Source organism: Gobio gobio, assembly GCF_949357685.1.
Source record: "Gobio gobio genome assembly, chromosome: 14".
NCBI classification, from domain to species: Eukaryota; Metazoa; Chordata; class Actinopteri; order Cypriniformes; family Gobionidae; genus Gobio; species Gobio gobio.
Window position 1 is genome coordinate 14,284,070 of NC_137107.1, and position 18,330 is coordinate 14,302,399.

At 38.3% G+C, this 18,330-nt stretch overlaps 1 protein-coding gene across 1 annotated transcript in view; it reads right to left on the reverse strand.

Annotated features, from left to right (window-relative positions):
* kif4 (kinesin family member 4) overlaps positions 1-18,330 on the reverse strand; it is a 116,000-nt gene that overhangs the window by 34,287 nt on the left and 63,383 nt on the right. The window contains exons 11-20 of the mRNA XM_079834417.1: positions 16,953-17,085; positions 16,513-16,571; positions 16,309-16,414; positions 11,795-11,911; positions 5,170-5,355; positions 4,990-5,090; positions 4,738-4,882; positions 2,610-2,720; positions 2,374-2,457; positions 2,112-2,225 (exon numbers count right to left, since the gene is read on the reverse strand). Of these exons, the coding sequence (XP_079690543.1) occupies positions 2,112-2,225; positions 2,374-2,457; positions 2,610-2,720; positions 4,738-4,882; positions 4,990-5,090; positions 5,170-5,355; positions 11,795-11,911; positions 16,309-16,414; positions 16,513-16,571; positions 16,953-17,085 (1,156 nt within the window). The remainder of the gene's footprint in view (positions 1-2,111; positions 2,226-2,373; positions 2,458-2,609; positions 2,721-4,737; positions 4,883-4,989; positions 5,091-5,169; positions 5,356-11,794; positions 11,912-16,308; positions 16,415-16,512; positions 16,572-16,952; positions 17,086-18,330) is intronic.

Sequence of the window (18,330 nt, forward strand, 5' to 3'; positions counted from 1 at the left end):
TATGAAAAGGTTCAATATTGAAGACACCTGGTGCCACACTCTAATCAGCTAATTAACTAAAACCACCTGCAAAGGCCTTTAAATGGTCTCTCAGTCTAGATCTGTAGGCTACACAATCATAGGGAAGACTGCTGACTTGACAGTTGTCCAAAAGACGACCATTGACACCTTGCACAGGGAGGGCAAGACACAAAAGGTCATTGCAAAAGAGGCTGGCTGTTCACAGAGCTGTGTCCAAGCACATTAATAGAGAGGCGAAGGGAAGGAAAAGATGTGGTAGAAAAAAGTGTACAAGCAATAGGGATAACCGCACCCTGGAGAGGATTGTGAAACAAAACCCATTCAAAAATGTGGGGGAGATTCACAAAGAGTGGACTGCAGCTGGAGTCAGTGCTTCAAGAACCACTATGCACAGACGTATGCAAGACATGGGTTTCAGCGGTCGCATTCCTTGTGTCAAGCCACTCTTGAACAACATACAGTGTCAGAAGCGTCTCGCCTGGGCTAAAGACAAAAAGGACTGGACTGCTGCAGAGTGGTCCAAAGTTATGTTCTCTGATGAAAGTAAATTTTGCATTTCCTTTGGAAATCAGGGTCCCAGAGTCTGGAGGAAGAGAGGAGAGGCACACAATCCACGTTGCTTGAGGTCCAGTGTAAAGTTTCCTCAGTCAGTGATGGTTTGGGGTGCAATGTCATCTGCTGGTGCTGGTCCACTGTGTTTTCTGAGGTCCAAGGTCAACCCAGCCGTATACATGTGCTGCGTTCCATTTCATTTGTATTATGCCCTTCACTCATTAACTTCCCTCCGTCTCGTTCACTCGGATGTGTGTCATTGCTTACGTTGCATGAGTGCCCACTACTGGAGGAACATTTGCAATGGACTGAACTGGAACGTCCTAAGCCCTTGATCACTTCAAATCCACTATGGAGTTGATTTTTTTTTCTTTCTTTTCTTTACGAAATTGTTTAATGCAGCATTCTACAGGGAGTGCAGAATTATTAGGCACGTTGATTTTCTGATCATATTTTTTTTCCAGGCACATTTGACAAATTCCAAACCACAGTAATCCTAATAACTACTATTGATTTAGTATTTAATAATGTATAAGTGATATATAATTGTTCATGAAGGCTGGAAATGAAAATCACCTTATATTCAGGTGTGCAGAATTATTAGGCATGTTTTCTTTTACAGATAAATTGAGCCAAAAAAGAGATTTAACTCAGACTGAAAAGTCAAAAATTATTAAATGCCCATGAGAAGGATGCAATACTAGACATTGCAGTTAAGGCGTGACCATTGGACAGTGAAATGCTCGTTGGGTCAGCAGGGTCAGACAAAAACAGGTGGTGAAGAAAAGACACCTGTTAACTGCAAAAGAATTAAGAATTAAGGTGAAGAATTAAGGGTGAAACCATCAGGAACCCTTTAGTCTCCAGCGCCACCATTTTCCAGAGCTGCAACCTACCTGGAGTCTCCAAAAGTGCAAGGTGTCAGGATCTCAGAGACTTCAGTTAGGAAAAGAATCCTAAAAAATGACCCCCACTAGATAAGAATCACAAGCTGAAGTGTTGTAAAATACATGAAGGTGGTTTTTTTATAGGCTTTATGGACAGATAGGTTGAGAGTGACTCTTGAAGGACCAGCACCACATCCTGTAGTACCACTGTTTGAAGAATTCATCTTCCAGAATCTGGCAGTACGTTTTGGGAGTTCATTTTAGTCCATCCTGAAGTCCGTTTTGCAGAGATGGACTAAAAATGAACTCCCAAAACGTACTGCCAGATTCTGGAAGATGAATTCTTCAAACAGTGGTACTGTAAATTCAGACACTGAATTTGGGATTTTCCTTAGTTGTCAGTTATAATCATCAAAATTAAAATAAATAAACATTTGAAATATATCAGTCTGTGTGTAATGATTGAATATAACATACAAGTTTCACTTTTTGAATGGAATTAGTGAAATAAATCAACTTTTTGATGATATTATAATATGACCAGCACCTGTATAGGCCGATATATTGGATTTTTAAATCACCAAATATTTGTATCATATCGGCCTTAAAAATAATTTATCGGTCGGGCTCTAGTCAAAACAAGTTAAGCACCTTGACTCTGCTGGCGACACCATCCACTCCACGGTTCTGAACGTCTTTACGCTTCTCTGCAACTTCACTTCTCTTCTGAAGTGCATCTTTCAGACGTTTGTTAGCAGCAGCCGCCTGTGGATGAACCATAAAAATAAAAGAAAATTCCCATACTGTATAGGGGAACACGATCCTATCATCTGAGCAGAGAGAGGTGTTAAACATCAACAAAACAGCAAGTGCAAATTTGTTCAGAATGGTTTGTTTTGGAGAAACAGCTCACCTCTTCTGTCTTGCGACGGAGAACACTGGCCTGTTTCTGGAAGTCTCTCTCCAGTTTTAGCATCTCATATTGCCGTTTCCGATCCTGAATTGTGTACAACAAACATTTAATTTCCTACAAAACCTTATTAATACATAAATATTAAAAAATTTGAATGGTCAAACAAAAACAATGATAAAATTACACCATCTGTGATTGAAATAAGACCCGAGTAAAAATTCAAGATTGACACTCACTTTCTCTTTGAGCTGCAGTACTTCTTTATCTTTCTTCTGTTTCCACAAGCGAAATTTCTCAGAGTCTTCCTTCATCTGTCTCATGAGCTGCACCCGCTGAGACTTCATAGCCTGCACAGATCAAGCAGCACAAAAGAAAAAGTTTCAAACCTCTTTTTAATCCATTTTCATTGACTAATGCAAATAAGACGGAAATTATCCAGTTTAAAGGGTAACTAAACCCCTGCTCAGAGCTTAACTCCACCCACTGGCAATTTTCAAAAAATGCTGGAAAAGTGGGCAGAGCCCGGCGGACACAGAGGGGACGAACCGAGGGCGGAGCTGAGAGGAGGGTGTGCACCTGAGACCCGCAGTGACGGATTGATTGACAGCTGTCTGACTCGCGAGTCGCAAAGATGGAGAATGACTGGAGTGAAGCCAGCTTTGCAACAGAGCGGTCATTTCTCCTACCTTCACCTGAAGTGGAGGAGGGTGAATTGTCTGTAACAGACACAAACCCGGAGCCTTATCAATGCGAGCCGCTGCTCAAACTGCGTTAACTCCCGATGCAGACGATGCTAGTGAAGCAGCCGCGCAAGAGAACCGACCTAATCTATCTGCGTCCGTGGCAACCACTTGCGTGTCAGGGTTTGAAAGCGCGTCTCATGCATGAAAATTATCTGTACACATGACGGGCGGCAATAATATCGCAAGAAAAGCCTGACGTGTACTGACAACTGCATTATTTAACCGTATTTTCTTCAATACAATGTTAAAGCAAGTGTCAAGTGAGTATCATTCATAATGTTTCTACTTCATGTAACATGACAGTTCATACTGGAGTGAAGCCGTTCTCATCGTGTGATTGGGGGAAACATTTCTGAGGGCGTGGTGAGCTCGTGCCAGGGGCGCGGATAGTGAGCCGTTGGAGGTACCATCCTACGTCACGATGTACCACAACGTCCAATAGGAAAATTCAACTGCAGTAGCCCCCGTTCAACCTTAAGAGGGCAGCACTTTGGCGGTTTTACACCATATTTTATAGAATTAAAACCCTTTATACTCAAATGTCAAAACATTTACTCGAATCAATGAACAGCACTAATAAAGCCCCAGTATTACAGATCATTAACTAAAAAAAGTTGGTTTAGGGTTTAGTTACCCTTTAAATATTTATGTGAGTAGTGGCAATAAGAAAAGTCTATGTAATTATCATTTGAAACTAACTTTGTCTCCATTAAAAAGGGCAAAAAGAACAGTCTTAAGGCCTGTACACACCGGGACGAATATCGCGCGCGCTTATCGCCAGCGTTTTTCGTGACGTTTTTCGGCGCGTCTTGAGTGTTCACACCCAATCGATTTTCACTGGCGCTGCGCCGAGTGAACGTGCACATTCAGTCGATGCGCTCCCGGTACACAAGATGGTGCTGCGGCACTTTAAGCTTCTGACACTCGCTTGTCACACAGAAGGAGAAGAGAGACAGTATTTACGTGCTTGCCAAAACCATAGACATATTATGTATATGGACAAAACCATTCACACACTTTTTGCTAACTGGCAAGCAGCATTAGCAGTTCATCTTCTTCTTTGTCTACTTACTACTTCTTCGTCGTATCAATGTGTGCTCGGCAAGACCGTTTTGTGCTTGAGCGCCACCAAGTCGTGTTTTACTGTCACTTCAGCAGCTCCAGGCACGTGAACAAAAGCGCCGATCTCATTGGTCGGACAGTTTTTTACGCGCCGCGTCAAAATAAAAAAACGAACCCGAGGCGTTTTTTAAAAAATGACGCTTTTACGCCTGGCGTTTTGCGCGTCGGTGTGAACACTCACATTGGCGCCCATTGTTTAGTCCCGAGGCGTTAAACGTCGGCGATAAACGCGTGCGAAAATCGTCCCGGTGTGAACAGGCCTTTAGGGTTGACCGGATACTGAGGGTTGCAACAACTATATATACACTTTTTTGTTGTAGTATCAAACAAAGCAAAATCGTTCACAGTTTGCATCACTCCAGTTGTCTGTGCGCTGTCCAGATAGGCTAATTAGTCTGTCCAATAGTGGTGGAGTATTTTTCTGCAAATTACATCGCTACCTGGATGCAAGTAACGTCCCATTCCAAATCAGCAAATTAAAGGCTTTGTAAACACAAACCTGAATCTCTTGGTTGAGTTTAGATACATTGCGCACAGATGACTCTTTCAGTTTAAGCAGCTTCGATTGATCTTGCAGTTTTCTCTTTAACTCTGTGATTTGTCCTTCCAGCTCCTGCAGTCTCTTTCTGCGTTGTTCACTCAGTCTAGAGTGAAACAAGACATGAAAATAATAAACTATCAAAGTGTCGTGTTGCAGCATTAGAACTGGCAGTTTAAGTTTGGAGAGAAACTGGCATAGATATTGAGTTACTTGGCCTGATTGGTGTCCTTCTTAGACTGCAGAGCATGGATGAGATCTTCCTTCTCTTTCTGCAGAGAGCCAACCGCAGCCTGCAGACTTTGAACATTCTCCTGGAGAGGTAAAACAAATTAACATGACTTTCATGGAGTTCACCAATATCACTTTTTATGATTTGGTTTCCAGGCTTACCTGATATTCTGTTTGCATGGGCTCCAAATGACTATCATTCTGACACATCTTCTTGACAAAAGCCTCTTTCAGTGCCAAAACTTTATTAAGCTCAATCAGTTCTTTTGACATCTGAGCCTGCCGCAGTGCATGCTGGGCTGTGTAGGCTTCAGGAGAGCCTTTGGCTTGAGGATCAGCACTGATGTCCTAAATAGAATATTTGAGCAAAAAACAAACTAGAGTGAAAACTATTAGGATTTAACAATGCCCTGACTACATATCCGTTGGGCATATAGGAAAAGGATGTAGCATATGGTAAACTACACCAACTACACTGGCCAATGACTCTTTCATGAATACAAATACATTTATTTTAGGTATGCACGATATATCTACATTTATCGGCTAATACCGATATGGTGGCAAACGTTATCAATCAGATAATAGGCCAATATATTAAAGCCAATAAATAATGGATTATTTCCTTCAGCTGAGACATTTCAAATGTGCGCTGGTAACCATGATGGTTTTGAATCGCTTGAAATATGATGATTGGAATAACTTTGAAAAGGAAGATAGTTAAGTTGACAGTTACCGGTATGTATAGTTAAGTTAATTACAGTTAAGTTAATTCGAGGCTACTGCTGTGTCGTGAATAAGTCACGGCTGAAGGGGTTACAAGCACTGTGCCTAACAATGCCCTTCAGCCGATGCTTATTCACGCTACAGCACAGCCTCTCATGCCTTATTGCTTACTTAACAGATACAGCTTTGGATCTTAAAAATAGAGATTAACTTTAACTAAGATGAATAAATCCTGTAGTATTGTTCATTCATTGTTAGTTCATGTTAACTAATGCTAACAAAATGAAACCTCATTGTAAAGTTTTACCAATTTTTTTATATATAAAGTTGGCCATAGGAGTGTAAAATTAATTTTAAAAGTTAAGGAAGCTTACACTGGTTCAAACTAGGGTACTGTATTGTAGATGTTTGATTGATGTTGAAGTGTTTGGAAAATTGCTTTTAATGGTGAGCCTTTTATTTCTGTAATCAGGATCTCAAAGTTTATCAAAATTTGGATTTAGATTTTTCAGGCAATATATCATTAGCAGCTTTCAAATATATAGTGGGGAGAACAAGTATTTGATACACTGCCGATTTTGCAGGTTTTCCTACTTACAAAGCATGTAGAAGTAATTTTTATCATAGGTACACTTCAACTGTGAGAGACTGAATCTAAAACTAATCAAAAATCCAGAAAATCACATTGTATGATTTTTGAATAATTAGTTTGCATTTTATTGCATGATATAAGTATTTGATCACCTACCAACCAGTAAGAATTGACCTATCGGTAAGCCCCGCCCCCCTTAGTTACTGTTGCTAACTCGGACAAACAAACAGAGTTGTTATATCTTACAATGACAGCTGTCAGAGTGAAAACCTTATCCCAAGATGTTGTTGGACACAGAATGTAGCGTATACCCTGTCTGAATGATGGCCAAACTTTACTGATGGACTATCAAGTTTATTATGTCTTTTTTCACTCCAAAAAATCATTGTAAGAGCTGAACAAACAAAGCATAAGAAGTGCGCATTAACGTTTCATTCACAAACTATCTCTCTCCGTTGCATTACCATTAACATACACAGCAAATTACACAGAAACACTCATACAACTAACAGTAAACAAACATATACACAGAGCTTATGACTTTAAGGGTGCAGTTAATAACTGATAAACTTTGCATTTGCAAAACAACTCCGATAAACTGCGTGCGAGCTCTCCCTTTCACTACCCGTAGATTGTAATACCCATCATTATGTAGACCCATAATGTAGACCTTAAACATATCTCAAATTAAAATTATATTACATATAACCAGTTTAATATGGAGAGGAACTGAAATGTAGACCTTCGTGTTTTTGACCTACAGTGTTACAAGACGAGAGAACAGTTAGTTATTACGGTTTGTATGTTAGCAGGGACTTTAATCGTAACTTCACGAGAGTATGACAAACAGAAAATCCTCTCAGGATTAGGGATGGGCGATATCTTATCGTTTGCGATATACCGTTAAAAATTCTCCCCACGATAAGGTTCAATCTGAACCTGTACATACAGATGTATTTTCACTCGCTGAGCACTTGGACTGAGCGCTTAAGAGATTCGCTCTGTCTCAATCGATCGGTAAAGCAAACTATTTCAGTTCATCTCAATGAATGCGCAGTGTATTTGACGCACATTTAACACTAGTGTGAGGCGCGCGACTGAGAGCGCTCAGTGTTTCACACACACTCAAAGAGAGAGCGAGAGAGTCTTACACAACACAGAATTGACGTGCTACATGTAAACAATATCCTTTTGTTGTATTTTCCTGTAAAATAATGGCGTTTATTTGGAATTATTCAGCCTTTCATGAAACAGGAAGAAACGAATGCACAAACGGGAATCTCATTGGCTGGCGCGCACCTATTACTGTGTTTTGATTTCAACAAATCAGTTTGAATGAGCGCTGACAACGTGAGTAATATTCATGAACCCAGAAGCTCATTAATCCTTAGTGCAGTTTATTTTTATTAGTAGAAGAATTCGTGGTATTATTATCTTTACTCAAATTACTGAAGTTCTATCATTAAATCATTATTTTAAACTTTTTTGTAATCTGAAGACATTTTTGGGATAATTACTTTTGCTGTTTCTGCTATTTTTACCACTGTTTGCACCATGTATGAATAAATACAGAATCGGTTTACATGTAAAACTTGTCATTGATTTCAAAATTATTATTGTTTGTATTGTGTGATGTTTTTTAGCACAGTTGCACTATTTAAACATTACCTGCACTTTTACAGAAGACAATTATATCTGCAACTTTTCCATTTCTGAAAAGGCTGGTGTGGAATTTCACATAAAAAATAATTAATTATATATGTATATATATATGTATTATAGGAGCCTATTTGATGACAGGTACGTTTTACCAGATCATTGTTTGTTTTTCTGAGTCTCTCAAGAATGCATGCAGCTTTCACTTGTATCCAAAAACATGGGGAATGATACTACATTTATCGTCATTGATATCGTTATCGCAATAAATACTAGAAAATATCGGGATACATTTTTAAGTCCATATCGCCCATCCCTACTCAGGATCCCTGGAATCAGTGTTACAGAACCTCAGGCACGACATATTTTTGTAGCATAAACACAAACAAACCGATGAGAGCTTCGGATTTTCCAATGTTTCTCTATGGCGCTGACACCTAAAGATGTCCGAGTGCAACTGATACTCAACTGCTATTGGCTCATCTGCATTCGAGGGGAGGGGTTACCGATAGGTCAATTCTGGCTCACAGACCTGTTCGTTTTTCTTTAAGAAGCCCTCCTTTTCTCCACTCATTACCTGCATTAGCTGCACCTTTTTGAACTCGTTACCTGTATACAGACCTGCAAACTCACAAGTGGTGAAAAAGGTGACATGTTTCCGAATTAAATACTTGGGGGCCAGTAGAAATTTGTGGTTTTAACTAGGGCTGGACCAGAATATTAGAATATTCGTTCGATGGGTTGGTATTCGATTTTCAAATTTGTGATTCGAATATTCGTTGTTGTTTTTTCCACGAACACCTGGCATCCCGCTCGAAACGGCTCTCATTCGTGCTTGCATATGTTTACACTATAAAATCCAAAACTTTTTTTCAGTTATCTTATAGCCAAGCCATTTTTAATAGCCTCGTTATACTTAAATATATTTGCTTCTTCTTAGTGTTCCCTGCAGCAGAGCGCACAACTGCAAGAGCTTATATGGCAAAAGCCATGTCTGAGCTTGCATTTTGGGTTAAACTGCGTTCGTTTGACATTGTGGAAAATAGAATAGAATCAAAATGTATTATCCTTTTTACACGTTAGGGATGTGACGGTGAAAACAGGTTCCCTCACCGTTTCCCTCATTGCTGTGCTTGTGCACTGAGCGGCTGAACGCATGCAGCCGTGCACAGTTTACTTTCGGTTTGCCCTGCATGGGCCTCAAATCTAGGCCCTAGCCTGGCCGTATCCGACAGCTTACCAAAACTATCGGCACGAGTCCCGATTTTTTTTAATACATTTTTTATCCTCCCTATTAGGTCCACACATCATTGCAGCCATTAAAATAGTTCAGTTTTGTTTTTAATGTCAAAGTAGTTATATTTCGTTTGGTTTCTTTATTAAGTTAATTAAAAAAAAATTTTAAAGCATTTTTTGTTTGTTAAATTAAAGTTTTTTTTTAAAGTAACGACCAGGCGGCCAGCGGCCGACAGTGAGTTAACTGCATGTTTGATCAATTTAGCCTCTCAAATCAACACTGGACTTGTCTTACTTATAATAAAATCCATAGACATAAAACACTTCAAGCATCACAATTTTAGTTTAAACGTTTAGCCTACTATCACCACCACAGTAAAAAGGCATTTTTGACAAGCTGAGGCAGGCTGCTCGCAACGGCACAAAACAAATAAAGTTAAGTGATGTTTTTTAAATTTATTTTTTTATTTTATTTATTTTATTTTAGTGCCATATAGAACCTTTTTTTTTTTTGAGTAAACATTCCTCCCCATTACACACTGTTGCAGCCATTAAAATTGTTCAGTTTTGTTTTTAATGTCAAAGTAGTTTCGTTTCTTTATTAAGTTAATTTAGAAAAATGTTTAAAGCATTTTTTGTTTGTTAAATTAAAGTTTTGGTTTTTTAAAGTAACGACCAAGCGGCCGACTAAGTTAACACCACGTTTGATCCATTTATCCTCTTAATTCAACACTTGACTTGTCTTGTTTATAATAAAATCTATAGATATAAAACACTTCAAGCATCACAATGTTGGTTTAAACGTTTAGCCTTTATCACTTTTTTGAACCACTTTTAGTGCCGTAATGAACTTCTTTTTTTTTTTTGAGTGTTCAAAAAAAACAAAAAAAACAGGCCAAAATCCCTGCTGCAGTGTGTGCAAACCTGGTCAAGAACTACAGGAAACGTATGATCTCTAATTGCAAACAAAGGTTTCTGTACCAAATATTAAGTTCTGCTTTTCTGATGTATCAAATACTTATGTCATGCAATAAAATGCTAATTATTACTTAAAAATCATACAATGTGATTTTCTGGATTTTTGTTTTAGATTCCATCTCACAGTTGAAGTGTACCTATGATAAAAATGGCAGACTCCTACATGCTTTGTAAGTAGGCAAACCTGCAAAATCGGCAGTGTATCAAATACTTGTTCTCCCCAGTGTAGATAATAATTGGTTATCTTATCAGTATCGGCCAAAATGTTCATATCGGTGCATCCCTAATTTATTTAGCTGGGTGTTTAACACTGTGCATTGCCAAACAATGAAAGTGGACGGGATAGTGAAAGTCAAAGAACATGGCGTCATATTTCAAATCTTTGATCATTGCACAAGTATGGTGTTTTATCATTGTTAAAGCTCAACCACATTCACTTTCATTACACAAAAAAAAGGCCGGATGCATTTTGTAAAACAGCACTTTTGAGATCCACAGATGAAAAAATACAGGTCAATCATACAGATTTAGAATGACAAGAAAGTAATTGATTCACTTTATTTTGGGGTTAACTACTCCTTTAATAGGAGAATGAGAGAGAAAAATATATATGTATACAAATTTTAGCACTTAGAATTGTGGTTCTCAACTCTTCACTAATCCCTATATAGTGCATGGCAGTGAATTAGGAACTTTTCCTTACAGTGTTGCGAGTTTAAAAAACAAACACTTGGCTGTCAGTAAAACACATTAAAATGGAGTTAATGCCTAAATAATATATTTTATTATTATTAATAATAATAAATAAAACAATAAAATTACACCTTATTTCTATAATTTTACTTAAAGGTCCCGTTTTTCCTGATTTTTTTGAAGCTTTGATTGTGTTTACAGTGTGCAATATAACATGTGTTCATGTTTCGCGTGTAAAAAAACACAGTATTTTTCACACAATTTACTTATCTGTATACCGCAGTTTTCACTGTCCTAAAAACGGCTTGAGGATTTCCTTATTCTATGAAGTCCCTCCTTCAGAAATACGTAAAGAGTTCTGATTGTGCCAGCGGTTCCCGTGTTGTGATTCGACAGCAGCTTAGCGCACGTTGCCCGGAAAGGTCACGCCTCTTACCATAACAGGGAGATGCATGCGCTCAAAGTACAGCGTCCCTGAAGGCTAAACAAAGGTGATTTGACTCCGGGATGAAAATAACAGCGTCTAGACGACATGGCGACAAACACACTCTACAAACGCAACACTTCCTCTTCTCCATGTGGGAGAGCAACAAGACCACACCCCCTTTTTTGTGTATTCTTGTGGGCGGAGGTTAGTCAACAAACTGTTCTACTGATGTCATTAAAGCAGGAAGTACAGGGATGTAGTCCAAACCGGCCGTTCGCTGTAGGCTTTGAAAGGGAACTTCTGTTAAATAAAATATCTCGCTTGCCATTGAACTTTGAGCTTTATAATTTTACAGGTATTATTTATGCTTTAACAGCAACATTACACACTAACTAAAGTTTGAAAAATGGGATCACGAATAACAGGACCTTTAATTTTAACAACACACCGTTGAGATCCACTGACTTAAAAATACATACCACTGGTGGGCCAGTATCTGAACCGCCAGGACTGGAACACTCAGTGTGTACCTCCATAGATGAAACACCGCCTGAAGTCATGGCATCAATGGTGGCAGCAATCCCCACACTCTCGCTCTGTTGGACCAGGTAATTTGGTTTTATTGCACAATTTCAAATCACTGTTGGAAGGATGTTTTCATTATCATTAGTTTACAATCATGACACATTCAGCAATCAACAGGTAAAATCTTTGAAGTTTGTTTATGCGGTCATAGAAAGGTTTAAATACTTTATTAACTATTTAACCTAACTCAAGTTGCTTAAATTAGCACTTCTGTGACAAAGCAGACAGAGACCTCATCCTCACACATAACTGTACCACTGATAACCATCTTGTTAATCAACATCCTTCTGAGCACTTCTCCACTGGTCACCTTTTGCCGTAACCTCCGCTTTCTGTCTGTACTAAACACTTCCTCTGTGGTCTCAGTTATTATTTTCCACCGGCTTCGGTCTTAACTTACAGGGAGGTCTTTCCAGGATTCATGGAGAAGAGGGGTATCGGAGTCACATCAGCTAAACACTGGGGTGCTCAAGGTTCAGTGCTTGCTCCTCTTTTCTCCATTTTAAACAACTTCACTGGGAACGAACATGGCTTTTCCTTCAACTCTTATGCAGATGACACGCAGCTCGTGTGTCATTTCAACCTGATGATCACACGGTCTCAACTTGTATCTCTGCCTGCATTTTAGCCATTTTTGCCGGGATGGAGCATCATCTACAGCTTTGAAATGTCTCAGTGCGACTGGTACAAAGATCTCATCCCCACAGGAGTAAACAAGATGATAATAAAGGTTTTAAGAGTTTAGAGATATTTTGTCTATTATGGTCGGTGTGCCTTCAGCCAATTGGTCTTTTGTCAATACAGGTCCATGGGACAGTGATGTAAAATCCCATTGTTAAAACATTTCCATTTGAAAGAGGTTTCTGTCTTGGTCTGAGCATTTAAGGAGATGTGGAAAAAGGGTCAGGGCGCGATACTGTAACCAGTTCAGCCCATAATGCTGAGTGTCTACTAGATAATCAGCGTTACGTAATCTTCAGAAGTCAGCTGAAAAGACAGAGCGCGCAACAGACCTTCACCCGTGGATCGTTAGCCTCCATTGGGACAATTGAGCTGGCCTTACAGCTATTTACAACCATCAGAGAGAGAAAAAAAAAAAAAAACATCACACCGTTACAGTCAGAGTATGCAACATATTTGTCCAAGCTCTTCTAATTTCAAGACAGGACAACAGCAACGCTCTACTGGCAGGCCTTTCTGCCAGCACAACTAAAGGCCTGTTCACACAAAGACCGATAATTATTAGGGGTGTAACGCTTCAAATGGCTCATGTTTCGGTTTGTATAACGGTTTTAGGTTCACGGTTTTGATTCGGTTCTGCATGTGCTATGTTCAGGGGAAAAAAGGACTACTGTCAAATAAAAATAAAGAAAATAAGAACAAATAATCTACAAGCAACAGCACAACGATACTAATAAAATAAAGTGCTTTTCAAGCTTTTCAGTTAAGTCTAACATTTGTTTTCAGGTACAGAAATTGAATAAAGTAATTAATGTAAAATAACATTGCATATTTTACAAAAAATTCAAGATTAATCCTTTAAGTTATAAAAGCCATTCAATCAAGAGCAGTGAGTGATTTCCTTGTCTTTTGTTATTTGAATAACATGAAAAACACAGACAGCATTAGTATTAGGCTGCGGTCACCAAAATATTAATACTGTACACATGAGATGTCCTTCTTGACTGTACAAGTTCACTTAAGGCATAACAGACTTTGTCTGCTGGGATACTCATGAAGACATGTTGACAATTTTTGTGTGAATGGGTCTACTCAAGTTCAAGACTTGATATTAATATTTGCACGCAGTCTGAGACGTGCACATGCTTCGGATGAGTGCACTGACAAATCTCAGTTTTCATTTGCGTCTTCTGGCTTTTGAATGTTTAAAGGGTTAGTTCACCCAAAAATAAAAATTCTGTCATTAATTACTTCCCCTCATGTCGTTCGACACCCGTCAGACCTCCGTTCATCTTCGGAACAGAAATTAAGATATTTTAGTTGAAATCTGATGGCTCTGAAAGGCCTCCATTGGCACAATGGCACTTTACACTCTCAAGACCCTTAAAAAGTACTAAAGACGTCGTTACAAAGTCCATCTCACTACAGTGGTTCTAAAATAAATATGAATCGGCGAGAATAGTTTTTGTGCGCAAAAAAACCCTAAATAACGACTTGCATAGTGATGACGATTTCAAAACAAGGCATCATGAAGCTTCGAAGCGTTATGAATCAGAGAGTCGAATCGCCAAATTGTAACGACGTCTTTAGTACCTTTTAAGGGTCTTGAGAGTGTAAAGTGCCATTGTGCCAATGGAGGCCTTTCAGAGCCATAAGATTTCAACTAAAATATCTTCATTTCTGTTCCGAAGATGAACGGAGGTCTTACGGGTGTCGAACGACATGAGGGTAAGTAATTAATGACAGGATTTTCATTTTTGGGTGAACTAACCCTTTAAATTAGCAAGACTTAAATTAATTTAGTTTAAACACAGATAGCAACATGTGCTGTTCAGGTACACCCAGGTGATGACGGCGTAAATGACTGGTCATGTTCAAGCATTCGGCACCACTTGCAGTGAACAAAATTTACAAAGTGACTGTTTTGTCCACGTTTTTTTTTTTTATTATGGCTGTTGTAATGTATTAGTGCGGAGCCAGCATGTGTATCCATCAACAGAAACATACATTAGAGGAAGTGTCTGTGTTACACATTTTCAACAAACCATATTATAGATCCATAGTCAGATTCGAGATGAACCAGGATGCAAGTGTGTGCGGAACCGTGGGTGGAGAAAGGTACGGTTAGATTTTTTTACAGAAAACCTTTATATCCCTAGTAACTGTAAAGATAAATGTAACGATAACTATAGCGTCCAACCAAAACACAATATCACTTTATGCCAAGTGTGCGCTGCAGTTAGGTCTTCTGGCTGGCGCTTTAAATTTTTAAGCTCTTTAAAGTTCCTGTGCCGTTATTACAGTTATGATGTGGACTCTATTCCTAAATACATTGACATTACAGTTATCATCCTTAGTGTGAATGGTCCTTTAAACCCTTCAGATGATCCAGAACACAGCAGCATGTCTTGTCTTCAACAAACCTAAGAGAAACCATGTCACACTACTCCTGATCTCATTCCACTGGCTCCCAGTTGTGGCCAGAATCAAATTTAAGGTTTTAACGCTAGCTTTCAAAGCTACCACTGGAACAGTACCTCTCTACCTCAATTCTCTCTGACTAGTTTACACTCCCTTCTCCCAGCTAAGGTCTCTGAAATGTTTTGCCTTGTAAAGGGACAAAACAACAGCTCTCATTCACTCTCCAAAATGTTCACCTTCTTTGTTTCCCTCGGGTCAAACAGGCTGCCAATGTCCACCCGAACCACAGAGACAATCACATCTTTTAAGAAGCAGACATACCTCTATTACAAGCACTTAACCACTGATACACTTAGACAAATTAATTTACACAAACACACACACACACACACACACACACACACACACACTAAATATATTCTCTGCATTTCTTCTCTAGCTTGCTTCCTAATACAGTTGTAAAATAAACCTGGTATTGTATATTACTAATATAGTTGGATCCTTGATGAATTTCTAATTTCTGATAAAAGCATCTGCTAAATGCATAAAATGTAAATGTTAAGTGGACTCTAAATCACCATTACTGGGGTGGACTCTTAAACCTGTTGAAGGCAACCAGTTCAAGAAGCCACCATCATTGCTGCACATCAAGGCACCACACTTTTTGCAGTAGATTTGGCATGACTAATCATCCTTTGTGTCCTTTGCCAGCTGTAATGTTGTATATTTTATTCATATTTTTCCCCTCCCAGATAAATCTCAATCATCTTGCCTCAAGTCCTGAATTGAATCTCAGGAATCTTACTGACATATTTTATTTTAATTCAACCCTTTGACAAACATGTAAAGCACATTAAGAAAGCAACCAGATCTGTCTGCAGATTATTATTTTTTTTAAGGATAGATTTCTTTCCAGTGTTTAACTTGAATGTGTACATGATTGCCAGATTCTGACAAGATTCTCTCTGGGCAACCTTATTACAATAAATGGTTACACAAGCCAAAAACAAAATGAAAACTATTTTTTTTGTGGTGGGGCCACAAGTAAACTAAAAATCTGTACCACTCGCCCGATCGGGAGATACTTCGCATTGAGCCATGTGTTACTTTCAGGAAAGCATATTTCAGCGTTTCCCCATGCATATACTTTACTTGGACGGTCTTTAGAATACCTAATATAATTTGCCGCCTAAGTAGATCTGGCAACCTGCTGCAGAGAAACAAAGTGAGAGAGACATCCCATTTCCAAAGAAAATTTGGAAATTCTCACTATTTTCCACTAAAACGGCCAATCTCAGGTCTTTACCTGCAGTTCTAGGATGAGCTGTTGAAGGTTCTGGATGACCTCCATATTCTCCTTCAGTTCCTGGTCTTCCAGAGTCTCGACCACTTTCGTTAGGTCCACCTTACACCTAGAATGAGAATTTTTTTTGTTGAGATGTATTCAAATTACTGAACAAATTCTTGAACCTCATTAGTTCACAGATCGGCAGGACATTGATAAACTTACGCTGAGTGCTGCCTCAACTCCTCTAGTTTGCTTTGCAGTTTCTCATTTGTCTGCTCTGTCTAAAAGAATCAAATAATTAAATTAAATGCACAAAGATTTGAAGATGAATGGTTAACAGTACAGTAAAGGAATTATAAAGGTTTCTATACTGCCAAATTACACTACATCTGGATCAACATGCCAGTGGTGGTTGAACTGAGAAAATGTGACAAATGTTTTGCAGGTCATTCATCTATTTAGTCATTTTCCCTGTTTTTATTTTACGAGTAAACTGTGCAAGACATTGGTCGTTCTCAGCATAAAACATTTATTCTGTTAAAATGCAACCCGTCACAAAAGTGACATCCCCTGTCATTTCTAACACCAATTTGTTGCTCTGTGCTGCATGAGTAAAGCATTCTCTGAACTATACATCAAAAGACTACAAAAACAAGTTTCACCATGATGATCCTTTCAAACATAAGAGCAGTTTGTCCCACAGCTTCACTCAGCTCTCGGCTCAGCTTGCAGTTTTCATCTTGCAGACAGCGATTCTGCTCCAGGATCTTTGACACATTCTCAGCTGGCTCTGACCTACAAATCAAACATCTTTAGATTTAGATGGAGAATGATTTAGATCGCTTTCAAAGTCTCATGAAAAACAAAAGGTTTCTTCAAATTGCAAAGAATTACACAAAGTAAGAGCTTTTTTATAAATCACTGAAGCTGTCGGTCAGTTCAGTATGATACTATAGAAGAACAATGGTACATTTAACAAGAATAGAACATTACATTTTTCCCTATAAAAATTAGGTGGTTGTTAAAAGGTAATTTTATCTGCATCTCAACTCAAGCTCAGTGCTTTACAGTCAAAAGTGCATTTCCAAGAAATAAACATGCAATATTATTAGTAACTGCACTTATTAAATGTAAAACTATGTAATAGTATAAATGGTGGAAAAATTATAGATGGAACATGATTTATTTTCTTTAATATAATTACATATTACCGAATTGTTCCGAATATAAGACTAGGTTTTTTTACAAGGGAATACATCTGAAAAAAATAGTTGTCTTATGGGGTCTAAAAAAAACCCTGAAAACCCCTGAAAATGGGGTCTAAACTTTTATATGTCAATAATACACCTGTAACAATAGGTGGCGCCAAATATGAGTAAAACGAGAGTTACACCCAGGACTGATAAACACAGCGAAGTCAAACAACTCGGATTAATCAGGCAAGAAATGTGGTGTGTCAAAGTGTAATGTTTGTAGATGTGAGCCCAAATTAAAAATGCTAACTGTCAAAGAAAAGCTTATTGTAAGAAAAACTAAAAGCGGCCGCTTTGAAGAAACTGACAAGCTAGTGTGTCAGTATGTTGCCGAAAAAAGAAATGGCGGCGCTGGCCATAACAAGAGCCGTCATCCAGCGGGGGGATGAAAAATCATGCATCTGTATTTTGGAGTTAAAACAATTTCTATGTTTTTCTATTTGGATACAACAACAAAAAATCTGTATTATTGTAAAAAGTGTTATTTCACATCCTGCCCAATGATGTCCTTCAAACAATGTTTTGAAGGCTATAAACAAATATAGAGAATATAAATGTAGACTATGCATTTAGTTAAATCGGGAGATAATGTTCAATTTTTAGATAATACAATGTTAGAATGTAATGTAATTTAAACCCCCTTTTTGTACATAATATATTGATATTATGTACTAAAAGGGGGTTTAAATTACATTATATTACATTCTAACATTGTAACATTACAATCTAAAAAAACAACAATGATATTTTTCATAAAATATTTTAGCAATGTATATTTAAGTATTTA